The sequence below is a fragment of the Stegostoma tigrinum genome, chromosome 16 (genome assembly GCF_030684315.1).
Source record: "Stegostoma tigrinum isolate sSteTig4 chromosome 16, sSteTig4.hap1, whole genome shotgun sequence".
In the NCBI taxonomy this organism is placed as follows: Eukaryota; Metazoa; Chordata; class Chondrichthyes; order Orectolobiformes; family Stegostomatidae; genus Stegostoma; species Stegostoma tigrinum.
Window position 1 is genome coordinate 40,505,257 of NC_081369.1, and position 19,281 is coordinate 40,524,537.

At 41.5% G+C, this 19,281-nt stretch overlaps 1 protein-coding gene across 5 annotated transcripts in view; it reads right to left on the reverse strand.

Annotated features, from left to right (window-relative positions):
• The window catches only part of piezo1 (piezo-type mechanosensitive ion channel component 1), a 337,749-nt gene that overhangs the window by 111,732 nt on the left and 206,736 nt on the right, over positions 1-19,281 (reverse strand). For all 5 annotated transcript variants that reach the window (XR_009446804.1, XR_009446805.1, XM_059651724.1 and 2 more), the window contains exons 9-13: positions 17,160-17,252; positions 5,943-6,039; positions 3,902-4,008; positions 2,496-2,756; positions 948-1,053 (exon numbers count right to left, since the gene is read on the reverse strand). Coding sequence is in view for 3 of the 5 variants with exons in the window: in XM_059651724.1 (XP_059507707.1) it covers positions 948-1,053; positions 2,496-2,756; positions 3,902-4,008; positions 5,943-6,039; positions 17,160-17,252 (664 nt within the window). In the remaining 2 variants the exon portion in view is untranslated. The remainder of the gene's footprint in view (positions 1-947; positions 1,054-2,495; positions 2,757-3,901; positions 4,009-5,942; positions 6,040-17,159; positions 17,253-19,281) is intronic.

The window sequence follows — 19,281 nt, forward strand, 5'->3', positions numbered from 1 at the left end:
CTGAGAAATCGGCGGACTGTGTTCACAGGGTACCCATTCTTTTTGAATACGCTGTATCGGTGATTTTCCTCTGCTCTGCGTAGTTCCTTTGCGCTGCAGCGTGCGGTGGCTCGTTGGAATAATGTTCTAATGCAGCTTTGTTTGTGGGTGTTGGGATGTTTGCTCCTGTAGTTCAGTATTTGGTCCGTATGTGTTGTACAACACTTAAAAGACACTTGAACTTAAAAGACCCTATACAGACAACAAATAAAACGAACGTCATCTCCAAAATACCTTGCAAGAACTGTGACAAACACTACATTGGACAAACTGGCAGGAAGCTAGCCACCAGGATACATGAACATCAACTAGCCACAAAACGACATGACCCACTATCACTCGTATCCTTACATACAGATAAGGAAGGACACCACTTTGATTGGGACAACACATCCATCCTAGGACAAGCCAAACAGAGACATGCACGAGAATTCCTAGAAGCATGGCATTCCAACCGGAATTCCATCAACAAACACATTGACTTGGAGCCAATCTACCATCCCCTGAGAAAAAGAACAGGAAATGACATCAGCAACCCAAGGAAACCTAACCAGATAAATAGAAAGCGGGACATAACACCAGCGCTTCGTCAGAGGCTCACTGATGATGTTACCTAGAATGGTGATGAAACGTCTGAAAACTAACCTTCTATCTGAATCTGTTGGGTCAGTTGAAGTAATTAAAAGCTTCTATTAATAGAAATCAAATGATTATTTACATAGCTTATCGGCATCCCCTAGTATTTCATGCAGGGCTGCACCAGATTTTGAAACAATCTGTACCATGTAAATTTAAATTACCTTTTCTAACCCTGCCTTTCTAACCAGTTGATCATAACACTCGTTAGTAGCTTTGTTAATATGGACCGGGTATAAAAGGTTTTTGTTGATAGTCTATTTGTCACTCACCTGCCTCAGCCACAGTCACTTCTTTCAGTGGGACATCTTTCTGCTTCAAGCATTTCTCTTTTACAAATTGGCGCAATAAGAGCCAGAAAGTGAGTGTGTACAGAAGCTGGTGATTAAAAAATATAAGTAGGTGGTTTTCGCAGCTACAGCAGTAGAAGATAATCATTCATTGGATAGACAAGGAAAAAATATTTTTTTACAAGCTAATAAGAGTTCACATCTTTCAAAATCAGAGTAAAGTTTCTATTTTCTGATTATATCCAAATTCTGCTCATTTGATAGTCAAAGTATTCGTATAAAAACATTGCATTTTTAATACAAAATGAGACGTTCAAATACATCACCCAGCAGGTTTTTAAGTGCCAAATGCTCTACTTTTTGTTAAAAAAAACTATAAGCCCATAGGTTACCAATATACACACACGAAATACATGTATCATGGGGTGTGGTATTACAGCATGGAATTCAGCAGTGTCCAGGGCTGATTCCTGGTCTGTGCTGAAGCACAGGTTGGACAGGTCATTGGTGAGGCCTCTCCTGGATTATTGTGTCCAGTTCTGGTCTCTCTGTTATAGGAAGTATATTATCAAGCTGGAGAGGGTTTAGAAGAGATTTACCAGGATATTGCGTAATAAGGAGAAGCTGGATAGGCTGGGACATTTTTCATCGGAGCATATAACGTTGAGAGGTGACCTTAGTGAGGTTTATAAAATCATGAGGGGTATAGATAAGGTGAATGGCAGATGTCTTTTCACTAGTGTAGAGGATTTCAAGACAAGGGGGATTTTTTTTTTAAGGTTAGAGGAGAAAGAATTAATAAAGACATGGGTGGCAAGTGTTGTTTTTACACGGACAGAAGCTCACGTGCAGATGAGCTTCCAGAAGAAGTGGTGGCTGCAGTTATGATCACAATGTTTAAAAGACTTTTAGATAAGTACATGAATAAGAAATGCTTGGAGGGATATGGGCCAAGCATAGGCAAGTGGGACTAATTTAATTTGGGATTATGGTCTACTTGGACAGATTGAACTGAAGGGTCTGTTCCAGTGCTATGTGACTCTATGCATTGCAATCATCTCCAGTGAAGCCGAATTAGTGGGGAAGAAAAGAAATTGTCCTCCTCCCAATCACCATCCAGTGATGAGCATTGAAAAATGTTGGGTGAAGGAAAGATAGGGTTTAGCTGGCAGTGACAAGCAGGCAGGCGAGACTAGTTTAGTTTGGGATTATGTTTGGCATAGACTGGTTGGACCGACAGGGCTGTTTCCATGCTGTATGTCTTTATAACAGTGAAGGTGGTTGGAGAGTAAGTGTTTGGAATGAGATAGTTAACAGCAGAGGAAGGCCAGGCAGTCTGTGTTGCTGCTGCTAATTCAACTGTAGTTGGTGCTTTGAAGGGTATTCAAGGAAATGCCAAGACAGAGACAAATGGGACTCAAGGGGATTTCAGTTTTAGATTGATAGCGTTACTGTCATATGTACATTCGCATCACAGCAATTCTTTCTAAAAAAAAACTATTTCAGTGTTAAGACTTATTTGAAACTGACCATGACACCCAGGCGTAGACAGTGATGCTCCATATGGACTAAACCAAGCTGAGTGAGAACCATAAACCCAATTTTGGTTGGGAGCTCCTCGGTCAGGTCCATTCCCCAGATATACTGCAAGCTGCACAGCATGATCCCATACAGCAGAATGAATGGAGAACACAGCATTGCCAGGTGCCGTCGACTTCGCACAATCCAGATAAGGCAAGCCCAAATTAGAAGGACAAAAGTTAACCAGCTGTGGAATGTAATACTCCACACCTAGGAAGAGAAGACTTTTAAAGTTACAAAGAAATGACACATGTAACTAAGAGTCTTAATTCTAAACTACTTTCAGAATTGGCTCAAAAATGGCGGTCTGGAAAGTGACTGAGCAGGGATGCTGGTAAAATCCAGAGAGTGGTCTGCCTTTCGCTGTCTCACACGCCATAAGCCTGTCTGCAGGTTTATGGAGTTTGGTGGCAGTCCCAGGCGAGATGCTTGTCCTTAGGCCGAATCAGGTCTTTAATTAATGATCACTTCCAGTCATTATCTCTCCACCACGGGTGTTTTACAGTCTGTAAGGGGAATGCCTTCATGCAGGTAGTCTTTAATTCTAGGTGCATGAGTTGGTGTTGGGCAATGGTTATGGAGGAGGAACCTGCTTTGTGGGTCACCTGGGAACATGGGAAGCAACCTCCTCCCCCAGGTCATCCACTCAACTTTAAACCATCCATCATCCACCCTCATCACCAAGATTTCAGCCTTTTCACTTACCCAGGCTCCTCAGTGCAGTTGGAGTTGCTGTAGTCCCAGCAGTTAGCTAATGTGTCACTCTGACTCTGCTAGGTCTACAGTAGGACTTCCTCCCTGGTTATGAGCAGAGGAATCACTTTAACCTAATTAACACTGCTCCCATTGCTGTGGGGCAGCCATTGGGATCGGAGGCAAGCTCTGCCTCTCTCCTCCACCCTGAACCGCCCAGCCTGCATTTCCTCTACTTAAACTAAATAAGCGTACTGTGGCAAGCACCAACTTAAAAATTACATAACAAAGCCGGAGACCACGCAAACACATGCCAGTGTTGCCGCAGGCAGAATGTCATATTAGTACCGGCTACCCTGGGATTTTCAGGAACGCCCTGCTTAGCAATGACAAGCAGTAAACTGTTCAGCCCTAATGATAGATTGTGCACAATCTCATGGTATTGAGGAAGTAAGGTTCTGGCGGGTTGGCGTTGGAATTATGGATAATAAATTGTAAAGAGAGGGGAGAGATGACAAGTGGCTTTCCAAAGTGGGGGATGAGGTGAAGAGTGGAATTTGACTCTGTTAGATTTTAAACTTCAGTCATGGTATACTTTATCATAGATTGGTAGCTCAGCAATGCCATAGTCAAAACAGCAGAAAGAACCAGGCTTTACTTACCATCATGACAATCAGTGCACAGATATAACTTTGTTGCATGATGAGATGTCCCAGGTCACCGAGTGGAGACTGAGACTTTACAGGTTTGGATGTGGTATTGTAACCGACTGCAATGAAAAAGAAAAATCAACTTGGGATGATATAAATTTATTTAAACTATAGTAGTAAACAATTCAGACAAATCAGAGGAAAAGTGATGAAAAATAATTTCAGATCCATGGTCATCCCTCATTTCTAGAAGGTAGAATACTTGTAGCTCACTGCTTGTCAATCTGTAATGATTCTTGGAGGCTGGTAAGTAAATTCTGCATCTCTTATTTGTTACCAAAAAGAGTTGCTTCAGCATTTTTTTTCCATAAGTATAATGCAATAGCATCAAGTGAGCAGACTGCAAACCCCACAAACAATGTCTATGATTTTCCAGGAACCACTTAACACTGCAATCCACTGATCATACAAACCACAAACATGCCAAAGATTATTATATGAACTACAGCAAATTAATTCCACCTTAATGATATTGAATTACATAAATAAAATATTAAAAACAGAAAATGTACAAAATTTAAGTAATTAGCTAATAATCACAACAAATTTGTGTGACAGAAAAAATTTAATAAAAGTTATTGTAGTCTAAAGTGGCTGTCTTTAAAAGGGAGTGCATTGCTCTGAGAAATGAACCAGGGAATAGCTATCGCCAATTTTGTTGAGTTGAAAGAGATGCAGTGCATATAGATATTATTTCTGGCTGCAAAGAACAGGATCTATGATTTAACATGTGTAGCTTCCAGTACACGTCTATTTATGTACCTGGCTATCACTGACAGTTCCTCAAAACAAGGATAAAATTGGCCCAGCCTGATTTCTGTCCTCAATATACCAACCCCAAAGCCATAGACCTCTGAGCAGAGAGAAGAGTGAGCCCTGAGGGAAGGGGTAAGGTTAGATTTAGAGTTCTGAGGAAGGGTCACTGGACCCAAAATGTTAATTGTGTTTATTTCTTCCCAAATGTTGCCAGACCTGCTGAGCTTTTCCAGCAACCTTGTTTTTGTTCCTGATTTATAGCATCCGTAGTTCTTTCAGTTTTTATTTAGGTCAGATTTAGAGCCTGGATTCAACTGTCCCTCTTAACATACTTCTGTTGTGTATCCTCAGCATTAGTTTATGTATTATGTACAGAGTCAGCATTTTGGCTGGTTGGATGAGGCATTGCCACATGATATAGTTTGCAGCAACTTCTTGCCCATGCACCAAAGTCCATTTATCTCCTCCAATGAGACTTTGAGTCCACTTTAAACATTATCCCTTCCCTCCTTGAGATCATATGCCACTCAAATTGTGAAAACTCAACAGGCTTTAGAAATCAAGATAACAAAGTGTGGAGTTGGATGAACACAGCAGGCCAGACCATCTGATGAAGGGTCGAGGCCCGAACCGTCAGCTTTTGTGCTCCTAAGATGCTGCTTGGCTTGCTGTGTTCATCCAGCTCCACACTGTGTTATCTCAGATTCTCCAGCATCTGCAGTTCCCATTATCTCTGAGGCTTTAGAAATCGATCCTTTAGCATGCAGCTGCAGTGTCCTAATCAGCAGAGCTGACTTCTCATGATCAATGCTGGAGTTTGCTTACCTGGTTTCCCAAATGGTTTGCTTGCTGGTGGAAATTAACCAGAATTAGGACATACCTTATGTTTGTGACCAACTTGCACTACCATTTACAAAATGTGCTGACAACAGCAACATTGCAGACTAAAGTCTTTCTGAGGTTACGATCCCCTGGCAGTGCCAACCACCCAAAACACATTGACTTGGGTCATCTGCACCATCTGTTATTTTCACCAGAATCAAGGAATGCATTGATCAGCTAATCTCCTTTCTGTATTCTATACTTACATCAATAACAGGTTCTTTAAAATATACTGACTGACTGGGAAAAAGACACAGCAGCCCTGACCAGTGCTAAATGCTTGGTTTTGATTGTGCTAATTGGCCACCATTATCATGTCAACATCACAAGTGGTCTACATCAAATTTGAACTTACAAGGTTCAGCTGCATCTGGTTGGCTTGATCCGCTGATGACATGTAATGTGTAATTGTCTCCTTCGTCATGATCACCTTCAGCAGGCTGCAGCATGGGCTGGAAAACATCATCGAGTTTATAGCATCATCTGGTAGAACATGCACACACTGTAGCATTAACTAGCAAAACATTCTCACGTACTAAGATTCTCACGTACTAAAATCTGGAACTCAGCCAAAGGAGGTGCCAAACACAGACAAGGCATATTTCTGCACAGTGAGGACAAAATAAAATTATAACAATCAAAGCTATAAACAGAAATATGAGGGATACCCATGTGTGGGTAGTATGTGAGAGAGAAAGTGAAAGAAAGCGGGGGGGGGAGGGAGAGAGAGAAAGAGAGAGGGGGGTGAAGAGAGACGAGGTGAGGGAGAAAGAGTACAAGAGAGATAGAGAATTTACGTTTCAAGTCAGTGGACTTTTATGCACTGCAATGTTTCAATTTTACAAAAGATGGAGGATGCTTTCAGATACCTGAAAATGAGCAAAGAGGCAGAGGAAGGTGGAAGGAAGGTGTGTGCCCAATTACTTCTTGAGAAGTAATTGGCGATAGCGCCAGAATTAAAACAGAGGTAATTTAAAAGTACAACTCACAAAACGTATTGTTGATACTTCCGAGATAACAAGGTGTAGAGCTGGATGAACACAGCAGGCCAAGCAGCTTCAGAGGAGCAGGAAAGCTGACATTTTGGGTCTAGACCCTTCTTCGGGAATGGGAGGGGGCAGGGGATTCTGAAATAAATAGGGAGAGAGGAGGAGGCAGGTAGACGATGGATAAAGGAGAAGATAAGTGGGGAGGAGACAGACAGGTCAAAGAGGCAGGGTTGGAGCCAGTAAAGGTGGGTGTAGATGGGGAGTTAGGGAGGGGATAGGTCAGCCCAGGGAGGACGGACAAGTCAAGGAGGCGGGATGAGACTGGCAGGTAGGAGATGGGGGTGGGGTTTAAGGTGGGAGGCGTGGATAGGTGCGAGGAAGGACAGATTAGGAGGTGGGAATGAGATGGACTGGTTTTGGGATGCAGTCGAGGGAGGGGAGATTTTAAAACTTGTGAAGTCCACATGGATACCCATTGGGCTGCAGAGTTCCCAAGCAAAATGTATGAGTTGCTGTTGCTGCAACCTTCTGATAGCATCATTACGGCACTGCAGGAGGCCCAGGGTGGACATGTCCTCTAAGGAATGGGAGGGGGGAGTTGAAATGGTTCGTGATTGGGAGATGCAGTTGGTTGTCGAGTGTAGATGTTCCACCAAGCCGTCCCCCAGCCTCCACTTGGTTTCCCCGATGTAGAGGAGGCCACATTGGGAACAGCGGCTATAGTGTACCACATTAGCAGATGTGCAGGTGAACATCTGTTTGATGTGGAAGGTCTTCTTAGAGCCTGGGATGGGGGTGATGGGGGAGGTGTAGGGGCAGGTGTAGCACTTCTTGCAATTGCAGGGAAAAGTGCCGGGGTGGTGGGGCTGGAGGGAAGTGTGGAGCGGACAAGGGAGTCACGGAGAGTGTGGTCTGTCCAGAAAGCAGATAAGGGTGGGGAGGGAAAAATGTCTTTGGTAGTGGGGTCATATTGCAGATGGCAGAAGTGTCAGAGGATGATGCGTTGGATCCGGAGATTGGTGGAGTGTTATGTGAGGATGAGGAGGATTCTGTTTTGGTTGTTATTGCAGGGAGGGGTGTGACAGATGAGGTGTGAGAAATGCGAGAGACATGGTCGAGTGCGTTTTCGACCACTGTGGAGGGGAAGTTGTGGTCCTTGTAAAATGAGGACATCTAGGATGTCTGAGAGTGGAAAGCTTCATCTCAGGAGCAGATGCAGCAGAGGCGAAGGAATTCTGAACAGGGGATGGCATTTTTGCAGGAAGGTGGGTGAGAGGTGGTATATTCCAGGTAGCTGTGGGAGTCAGTAGACTTAAACTATCTTGTTGATTCTTCTTATTCATTTGGTCATGATAAAGTATTTTTTAAATTATATGAACATATATAAGCATTTCTCCAAGCATGACTGTGTTCATTTCTATACAGATTATCACATGCATAATTGCAACAACTGCTAGAACTTGTATCTGGCCAAAACATAAAAACATTCTGACTCTTTCCTCACTTCAAAGAAATGGATCCCCTAGGATTACAATAATTGGGCAACTCCACTGAGCAACACAGAGTCCAGAATCCAAGGCCAGCAAAAATCTGCCATTAAATTCCAATTACATATAAATGTGATGAAGATTAATGGAAAACCAAAGGTTTAGGAAACCTTTAAAAATAAAGAGGAAGAAGTTGAAATATGAAGGTAAGCAGCTCGTAATTTAAGAGGTTTTGAGATATCTATGTTATAAAGGGGAGGTTAATTGAAATGAACTCCTGACAGTCACTCTATAATCAACAAGTAACAATTTATCTATCTTATTTTGACAGTAAACAAATTAACAGAACTACTAACAAACTGAACAATTCCTCCTTAACTACTAACAATTCCCAAATAAAACAAAACTCTAATGGTATGCTATTCCAATAAATACAAGTGCCACTTACATAAACCAAAACAAAAAAAATAAAATTTAATCTCTTGAAATTTCAGCCAGGATACATCTCCCAAAATGTTCCATGCCCTCTTTGCTAATCTTCAGTCAGGAACACATTTCTCCAATGAATTCGTGTGTTAGGAACGCCTCTTATGTTGACATCTTATATCAAGAATATTAGCTAAGAGTGCCGCTATACCTTTTGTTTGATGATGGTTATTTTAGACCTTAGAGAATTCTGTGAGAGCCAGTGATTTTCTCTTTAGAGCTGATGGTTTGTTATCTCTAGTAGAAGGTAGTTGCTATTATCCTGATTTTCAAGTGCCATCTTTTTTGATACCCTTGATGGTTTTTCAGTTCTTACAATAAGATTGATCCTGGTTTGTCAGAGCCATCAGATTTAAATTTAATTGGTTTTTCGTCTCCAAGTGCCTGGTTTAAATAAATTGGCTGATATTCAAACTGGTTGCCTAAACAAATTACTGCCTGAATCGCTAAGCACATAGCCCCCTGATACAAATGATTCAATTTCAGGAACTCGCTGTGCACCTGCTGCTTCTTGCAGACACTTTTTAAAAGAAAAGCATAACTTTTAAAGGGACCACATACTCTTTCCCCCTCTATCATTTTATAAACATCAATTTCTAACATACTGCCTTCCAATCCACAACTACTCTATCCAACTTTGCAACACCTACCCCTTTAAAAAACCATGATGAAAAAATGGCCTTTTTCTCTCCTATACCTTAATGAAATTATTACTAGATCCATAGTTTATTAATCTAAAGTTACACATTTCATACTAATTCTATATACATATGTAACATTGAGCATGACCATTTCTATCTCGTGTACACATTTTTCCTTTTAAACCTGGGATCACGCATCTGTAATAACATTTTCATGACCTACAACATATACAGTCTGTAAATGAAATGCTTGTAACGTAAGACTCCAAAGAAATAGTCTGGTGCTCTTATCTTTAAATTTTTCCAAAAATGTCAAAGAGTTGTGATCAGTGTACACAACCATCTCTGATACATTGTTTGCAACATAAACATTAAAATGTTGTAAGGCCAGTATCAAACTCAACAACCATTTTTCAACAGTTGAATATTTTGTCTGGTTGATATTGAGTTTCTTTGAAAAATAACCCATTGGCCTTTCATTTTCACAATCATCTTCCTGTAACAACACAGCTCCAACCCCTATATCACTTGTGTTGACAGTGACTTTAAAGAGTTTTGAGAAATTTGGCATGGCTAAAACCGATGGGGTGGTTAACACTGCTTTTAAATTCCCAATTACCACCTGGCATTGGCCTGTCCACTGGAATTTCATGTTCTCCTTTAACAAATCCATTATCAGTGCCACCACTCCACCACTTCCTGTAGAATCCGCTCTGTCTCAAAAGTCATAACACCTCTTCCTTCAAGGTTGGCCTTGGAAGTTCCTCTATGGTCTTTGTCTTCATGTTCCTTGGTGTTATCTGTCTGTGTCCAAAGAATGCCACTTCCGCCTTCACAAATTCTTTGCCAAATTTATGACCAACTTTGCCTTCCATAATCCCTCAAAGCGCTCTGCCAAATTCCCTGTGTGATCCATCCACAAGTGTCTAAAGATCACAAAGTCTTCTATGTAGATGGCACAATTAATCAGTCCTGCCACAACCCTGTTCATAGATCTTTGAAATGTGGTTGGTGCGTTCTTCATTCCAAAGGGCTTAGCTTTAAATCAATATAGCCCATTCAGGATTACAAAAGCAGAAACTTCTTTCGCTCTCTCCGACAAAGGTACGCACCAGTCACCACGAAGTACGTGTAACTTTGTGAATGTAAGTGGCTTGTCTAACTTTTTTTAACATAGTCCTCCAGCCTTGGAACTGGGTGTGAGTCTGATTTAGTCACAATGTTGACCTTTCAATAATCTACGCAAAATTATCGAATAGCGTCAGGTTTGGGAAACAACATATCGGCGAGCTCCACTCACTTTGACTTGGCTCGATGATTTTTTGGAACATTGTTTCAACTTCCTTCTGTACCTGTGTTGTTTTGAGAGGATTAGGCCTGTAGGGGTGTTGTTTTATCAGAACAGCATTCACTACTTCAACCTCATGTACGGTAGGATAAGTCCTCCCAATTCCGTTCCTGCATGTCCTCATATTGCTGCAACAAGCCTTTCAATTCAGTCCTCTGTTCACAAAACAGATAGATCACTACCTTATCCCATTCTTTCTCATGGCTTCCTCATTATCCAATTTATTCTGAGGCCCTCAAAATCTGAGGGGAAGAAACACTCACCCCTACCACCCCCCAACCCCACCACACCCAGCACCTTCCCCTGCAACTGCAGGAAGTGCTAACACTTGCCCCCACACCTCCTCCCTCACCCCATCCCAGGCCCCAAGATGACTTTCCATATTAAGCAGAGGTTCACCTGCACATCTGCCAATGTGGTATACTGTATCCACTGTACCCGGTGTGGCTTCCTCTACATTGGGGAAACCAAGCGGAGGCTTGGGGACCGCTTTGCAGAACACCTCCGCTTGGTTCGCAACAAACAACTGCACCTCCCAGTCGCGAACCATTTCAACTCCCCCTCCCATTCTTTAGACGATATGTCCGTCATGGGCCTCCTGCAGTGCCACAGGGATGCCACCCGAAGGTTGCAGAAACAGCAACTCATTCCACTTGGGAATCCTGCAGCCCAATGGTATCAATGTAGACTTCACCAGCTTCAAAATCTCCCCTTCCCCCACTGCATCCCAAAACCAGCCCAGCTCTTCCCCTTCCCCCACTGCATTCCAAAACCAGCCCAGCCTGTCTCTGCATCCCTGACCTGTTCTTCCTCTCACTCATCCCTTCCTCCCACCTCAAGCCACACCTCCCTTTCCTACCTACTAACCTCATCCCACCTCCTTGTCCTGTCCGTCTTCCGTGGACTGACCTATCCCCTCCCTACCTCCCCACCTATACTCTCCTCTCCACCTATCTTCTTTTCTCTCCATCTTCGGTACACCTCTCCCTCTCTCCCTATTTATTCCAGAACCCTCTCCCCATCCCCCTCTCTGATGAAGGGTCTAGGCCCGAAACGTCAGCTTGTGCTCCCGAGATGCTGCTTGGCCTGCTGTGTTCATTCAGCTACACACTTTATTATCTGGGAAGAAACTAATACCTGTTTTTCTGGTTCCCTTTCCCTGTCAGAGTAAGGTTTCAGGATATCCACATGACCTACTTGACAATTTTTTTCTCTATCTGTCACCTTTACCAGATAATTCCCCTGATTTAATGTCTTCTCAATCTGACAGGGACCACTAAACCTTGCTTTAAAGGGATCTCCTTCCACTAGTAACAGCACCAATATTTTATCCTCATGGGCAAATGTACAAATTTTAGATTTCTTACCTGCTTCATCAGATGCTGTGCCATCTTCAAATGTTGTCTAACTAATTCACCTATTCTGTTTAATCTCTCTCACCTCAAATACATAATCCAACGGTGAGATCTCTGACTTCAGACCTATCAACTTTTCCTTAATTAATTTTAAAGGCCCTCTTGCTTTGTGTTCAAATATCAATTTAATTGGAGTAAACTGAATCGATTCATTTGGTGCATCTCTATTGGCAAACAATATAAATGGGATACCGTTGTCCTAATCATGTGGATAATCCTGGAAATAAGCCCTCGGCATGGTCTTTGGGGTCTGATGCCATGTTTTCAATGCTCCTTGGTATTCAGGTTGGTACATGCTTGATTTAAGATGTTGGATGGCTAAATGATCGGTGGACTCCTTAAACAGTTTGGCAGTAAAATTGGACTCTCGGTCTGATTGAATCTCTGTGCGTTGTCTGTAATGGGTAAAGAAAGCAAGCAACTTCTCCATCATCTTTTTTGCCTGAACATTCCGTAATGGAAATGCCTTTGGAAATTTGTTAGGCTCATCCGTTATGGTTAGCAAACACCGGCTCCCATTTTTGGTTTTAGCGAAGGGACCTACACAATCAATCAATCATAACCCACATAAAACATTCTTCAAATGTGGAAATCAGCATCAATAGCATTGGTTTAATTACTGCCCGTGGCTTTCCTATCATTTAACATGTATGACCGGTACAACAACATTGAACTACATCTGTATGTAATCCAGGCCAATACAACTGCTTCTGTATCTTAGACTCAGTCTTCGTCAATCCTAGGCAACTTCCTACAGGTAATTTGTGTATTACCTGCAATAATTCCAGCCTGTATGCTACCGATGACACAATCCCGTGAATTTCCACCCACCTCTCCTCCTCACTAACCCACCACGGTTGCTATTTCTGCCTTGGGATTCTATCCTTAAGATAATGACATTCGGGAATACATTTGAACTTCTTTTATGAGTAGGCTTTATGATATAAATCTTTTATGGTCTCATCTTTTTAATCTTTCATTAATCTTTCAGAATTTAAAGCCTCTGCCTGATTCTGTACCTTTTCAGGTTCTTCCCTTTACCGTGTCATCAAACAGGGTTGGACCTCAACTCCTTTGTCTTTCCCTTTAGTTTTTCCTTCTCACCTTAACTCATAGCCATGGGATTTTGTCACCACATATTCAGGAAAAATTCCAACGTATTTTTCTTTTAACTCCTCAGTTCCCTGGTTTCCCTTCAGCTTCTCCAGTACAAGGGGCCTCATTCCCATCTTTGATCTGACTAGGTCGTTTCCAAGAACAATATGTATTCCTGAAATAGGCGCTCTTTCAATCACTCCCACTGTCACTTCCCCAGGCTTGACTGGACTTTACAGCCTTGTCTCACCTGCTTTCTTCCTTGTATTTCTGAACTATTGTCTACATGCTTATGGCAGTTCTTTTTGCCAGTTCGTAGGCACTCAAAATAGCCTGTTTGACTTCTTCATTATCTCTTAACATCTCATCTGACAGCGCTGCAAACACCTCACTAATCCTGCTTACCAACTTAGTCTGAATTAACCTTACCCACATAGTGTCTGGCCAATTCATCTGTTTAGCCAATTTCTCAAAGGAAATGAAAAAGGCTCCAACATCTTTTTCATCGAATTTTGGTAATATTTTGACATATTTGTGTATATCCCCACTGTGTCTTTGGCAACGATGGGTTTGCTCATCATCACTCCACTTCTCATTATCCTACCATCTACCTTCATTTCCATTCTTTTAAATTAACTTTCCTGTCTATTTATAAACATTCAAAGTTCAAACTCTCTTTTTGTTTTTCCTCTGACAGAGTGAATTTTTCCTTCTATTTTTATTCTACATTTAACTATAATTCAAACTGTTTCATTTCCCTTTCTTTCTCTTAGGCCAGGAATTTTCTTTCTCTATTTTTATCTTCTAACTCCAATTATCTTTATCTTCTAATTTGCAATTTAACTTTTTCTAACTCCACTGCACTTGACAGTTTCTCTGGTATACCTAAATGCTTGACTAACTCCTTTAAATGTCAGCTTTCTTCTTATTCCTAGTCAAACCCAATTCTAGCCTGTTTGCTAAGTCTAAAAGCATATCCTTCCTCTGTCTTTCTAAACTTTCTTGGCAAATTTGGGAAGCATCTTCATACCCTACAACCTCTTTAGCAATGTTAAGAGCCATTTCCCCCAGCTTTCATTTAAGCAACTGCAAGCAACCACAATTAAACAGATTTTCCACTTCACACCTAAGTTTTATTTAAAGATCTAAGACCCTAAGCCACAAGTCTACTTAAATCTGCTGGGACCTTTTCTGTTCCAAATCTGTCTAAACCCATTCGCATCCATACAGATCTGATACACAAATTAGCCAGATCTTGGACCTGAGCCCCCAAACTGTTATAAAGGAGAGGTTAGATGAAATTAACTCCTCTCAGTCACTCTATAACCAACAAGTACTTTTTTTTAAAATTTGGACTTCAACAGTGAACAAGTTAACAGAACTACTGAAAAAAAAACCACACAATTCCCCCTTGCCTACTATTTCCAAATAAAACAAAATCCTAATGGTATGCTATTCCAATAAATAAGTCCTACTTAGATAAACCAAAAAGAAAATTATTAAATTAAAACATAATCTCTCAAAATTACAGCCAGAATATATCTTCTGGAATGTTCCGCATGCTCTCCATTTATCCTCAGTCAGAAATATCCTTGTCCATTGAATTCTTGTGCCAGGAATACCTTTAGTTAGATAATGGTTATTCTGAGAGTTTAGAGAATTCTGAGACAGCCGGTGATTTTCTCTTTGGAGCTGATGGGTTGTTATCTCCAGTATATGACAGTTGCTCTTATCCCAATTTTCAAATTTCTTCTTCTTTATACTTTTGTTGACCTTTCTTACAATAGAATTGGTCCTAGGTTTTCAAAACCATCAGATTTAAACTTAACTTTTTTTGTCTCTAAGTGCCTGGTTTAAATTAATCAGAATTAAATTAATCAAACTGGTTGCCGAAACAAACTATGCCTGGTATGTTAACCACATAGCCCCGATACAATTGCTTCAATTTCAGGAATTCTCTGTGCACCTGTTGCTTCTTGCAGACATTCTTTTAAAATCTCTAAACCAAGCAAAACACATCATTTTCTAAAGGGATCTTGCACTGTTTTCTCCACCCCCACCACCATCATTTTAAAAAGATTAAATTCTGACATGCTGCCTTCCAATCCACAAATACTCTACCCAATTTTGCAACATACAAAAGGGAAGAGAAAGGCAACAGTAGACTTTTGACTTCTCGAAAAGTATTTATAGGGAACAAAGAAGTGGCAAAGGAATGGAATAGACACTCTGCATTAGTTTTCACAGAGGAAGGCCCCAGCAGCATATCTGAACTTCAAAAGATTCATGGTCATCACTAAGGAGATGGTGTTGGGGACGTTGACTGTTCTGAAGGTGAATAAATCACCTGGACCAGATGGGTTGCACCCCAGAGTTATGAAGGAGATTGTGGAGGTATTAATGATCATTTAGGAATCACTAGAGTCAGGGAGGATTCCAGAGGACTAGAAAATTGCTAACATAAAATTATATTAAGGGAGGCAGAAGGCAGGAAATATAGGCCGGTTAGCCTGACCTCAGTCATTGCGAAATTTTTTTTTAAAAAGAGTTCATAATGAAGGACGTGATTGCAGCGGACATGGAGGTATACAGTTAAAATAGAGCTGAGTCAGCACTGCTTTGTAGGGGGAGGTCTTGTCAGAAAAATCTGTTGGAATTCTTTGAGGAGGTAATGAGCAAGGTAGACAGAGGAGAGCTAGTAGATGCGATCTATTTGGATTTCCAGAAGGCCTTTGAGAAGGTGTCACACAGGAGGCTGTTAAATAAGAAGCCACGGTGCTTGGGGCATGGATAGAGGATTGGCTGACTGGCAGAAGACAAAGTGGGGATAATTGGGTCTTTTCATGGAGTTCCGTGGGGGACTATGTTAGAACCACAATTATTTCTATTATACATTAATGCCCTGAAGAAGAGTCCCGACCCATAACGTAGACTTTCCTGTTCTTCTGATTCCGCCTGACCCGCTGTGTCTCTCCAGCTCCACACTGTATTGACTCTGACTCCAGCATCTGCAGTTCTTGCTATCCCCGTTATACATTAACAATCTGAATGAGGAACTCAGAGCATTGTTGCTACATTTGCAGATGACACAAAGAGAGGTAGAGGAACAAGTAATGTTGAGGAAGCGGGGAGGCTGCAGAAGAACGTGGACAGGCTAGGAGAGTGGGCAAAGAAATGTCAGATGGAATACAATATGGGCAAGTGTGAGGTTATGCACTTTTGTAGCAAGAATTGAGGCATAGTCTGCTTTCCAAATGGGGAAAGGCTTTGGAAATCTGAAGCACAAAGGCACTTGGGAGTCCTAGTTCAGGATTCTCTTAAGGTTAACATGAAGGTTCAGTTGGCAGTTAGGGAGGTAAATACAATGTTAGCATTCATTTCAAGTAAGTTAGAATACAAGAGCAGGAATGTACAGCCAAGGCTGTTTAGGGCTCTGGTCAGACCAAATGTAGAATATTGAAAGTGGTTTGGGCCATATATCTAGGGAAGGACGTGCTGGCATTAGAGGGGGTCCAGACGAGATTTACAATAATGATTCCAGAGATGCAGGGCTTGTCGTATGAGGAGTGGTCGAGGACTCTGGCTCTATATTCAAAGGTGTTTAGAAGGATAAGGGGGAATCTCATTGAAAGTTGCAAAAAAAACTGATAGGCCTAGATAGAGTGGATACGGAGAAGACGTTTCGAGTAGTAGGAGAGACTAGAACCCGAGGGCACAGACTCAGAGTGAAGGGATGACCCTTTAGAACTGAGATGAGGAGGAATTTCTTCATCCAGAGGGGGGTGAATCTGTGGGACTTGTTGCTGCAGAGGCCAAATCATTGAGCGTCATGAAGACAGAGGTAGATAGGATCTTGATTAATATTGGGATCAAGGGTTATGAGGAGAAGGCAGGAGAATAGATATAGAGAAATATATCAGCCATGATTGAATGGTGGAGCAGATACGATGGACCAAATTCTGCCCCCACATCTTATAGTCTGAGGTGTGCTGACTTCTCACCTACTTGGTGTGGTTATCAACATTTGAAGGTAGCCACCTTAAGGGATCATATCTATTTCTGATTTCTATTTAATGGTACTTTTACTGAATTTGAACTTGGTATTACTTACTTGAGCTTCATCCTCGGATTCATCCTGTTTCATTGACCAAGGCTCAATGTTTGTTAGTTCAACTTCTTCTTCACTCTTCTGCATTCCATCATTCTGAAAATATTCAACAGTATAATGCTCACACGAATCAATAGTTGCCATTTACTTATCAAATTTATTGATGAATATCAGCTATTGCCAGAATATGAGGAGGAGGGTTGATGCACAGAAGATGTCTGCATTTGTTCAATGAGGCCTCCATGCTGATGGACATTGGCTGGCCAAGGGCAGACAAACATTTTGGCCTTGGAGGCAGTTTGGAGGAAGATGATGTATTAGGAGTCTACGCTCCCACACCATTTTTATTTGTCTGAATTCTGGACAGAGAAGACAACCACCAGAGGATCTGAGGTCTTATTTCACTAGCAGTGTTGTGATCCAACAGTGGAGTTTACCTCAATTTTTTTTAAAATCCCAGGTATCTATTAACACCTCCTGTACTGCCACTCTTTCGGCTTGGATAGCAGATTGATTCAAGTTAACATTACTGCTCCAAGTGATGCCAGGTACTGTCTTAATGGGTTACTCGGTCATTGTTACATACGGATGGAGATCAGGATCTCTGATCCTGCTCATTGTTCACTGTCTATCATGTCCTCTGCAGAGTAATAAGCTATACTTCTGCATATAAAATCAAGTTATCCTGTCATTTAGATTATTCTTTTCAAACAGTCATCAATCCTTGTACTTCTGGGAAATAGCTGACCTCAAACTGCTGTCAGTGGCCAGAATCAAACAGAGTTGTTCACATGAAGTGGTTGCACTGGAACTTTCATTTGCAAGGGGGAAAAATGTGTCTTTTAAGTCCAATGTAGCAAAGAAATGTATTCCTGAAATAGAATCTTTTCCTCATAGCAGACACATCCAAGACTAGAGGGCATATATTTAAGGTAAGGAGTAAGTTGTTTAGACGAGACCTGAGGAGACATTTTCTTCCACCCAGAATGTGGTAAAAACATAGAATACGCTGCCTGAGAGGTTGGTGGAGGGAGGTACTCTCATATATTGAGGAAGCATCTGGATGAGCACTTAGAATGCCAGGCACAGTAGGCTGTGGACCAAAAGCTAGTAAATGGGATTAGTGTTTTTGGTCAGCATATGCATGGGGGGCTAAAGTCTCTGCTGTGTGACTGTATGACTTCATAAGAATAAGAAATGGTTTATGATAGATTATATCGGTGACTGCAAATTAACTTGAAATCAGTATTAACAGCCCATCATAGACCTCCCCTGCTGTTTTCCCTTCCAGATTCCCTTCATTCACTCGCTAAAAATCTGTTACTTCTCTAGTTTTTCCCCATTCTGATGAAAGATGACAATCCTGAAATGTTAACACTCTTGCTCTTCCCACAGATGCTGCCCAATGTGCTGGGTACTTCCAGCACTTTCTTTTTAGAAAGGATATCCAGCATCTGCTTCTGTTTTAAGTTGTTCCTGTAACCTCAAGCTGATCTTTGGAACCAAACGCAAAAATTTTTTAAAAATAACAATTTGAATTCAATTTGACCTAAGATTGGATTGAATAGAAGTGACATGTACTGAAATACTGCATAAGGATAGAGTGGGAGGAACGGGGGAATTACAGCGAGAGTCCCATTTTCAAAGGACATCCACTGACAGATGATAAATTCTTCATAATCCTTGCTCGACCTCCTTTCCTTTCCAAATAGGAATGCATTTTTCTGGATGACAGGCAAAAAAACAGCTCTTTCTGTTTTTAAGTACAGTAAAGCTGTTGATCCAAATAGACTTTGCTTGTTCCCAAAATATCTTCTCGTGAATCTTGCAAGAATTATCCTTTCTGTGGGCTGTGGCAAGCAGGGTGGGGGCAGGGGTCAAAGGGAGAATTGATTGTGCAGTTTGTGTCTTCGCAGTCTTCTCATGGCTGAGTTTTTAAAAAGAGCCACTACCATTGTTGCAGGCATGAACATGAATATAGTCGATTGAACTAATGTGCACAAACAACAAACTCTGCTTCTTCAGGGTGTGGCGTCGCAGTACAAAGAGACCATTTAAAAACAGCATGTTGCATCAAGACCATGCAGCCCATTCATGCAAAAGAAAAATTAATCAGCTCCGTTTG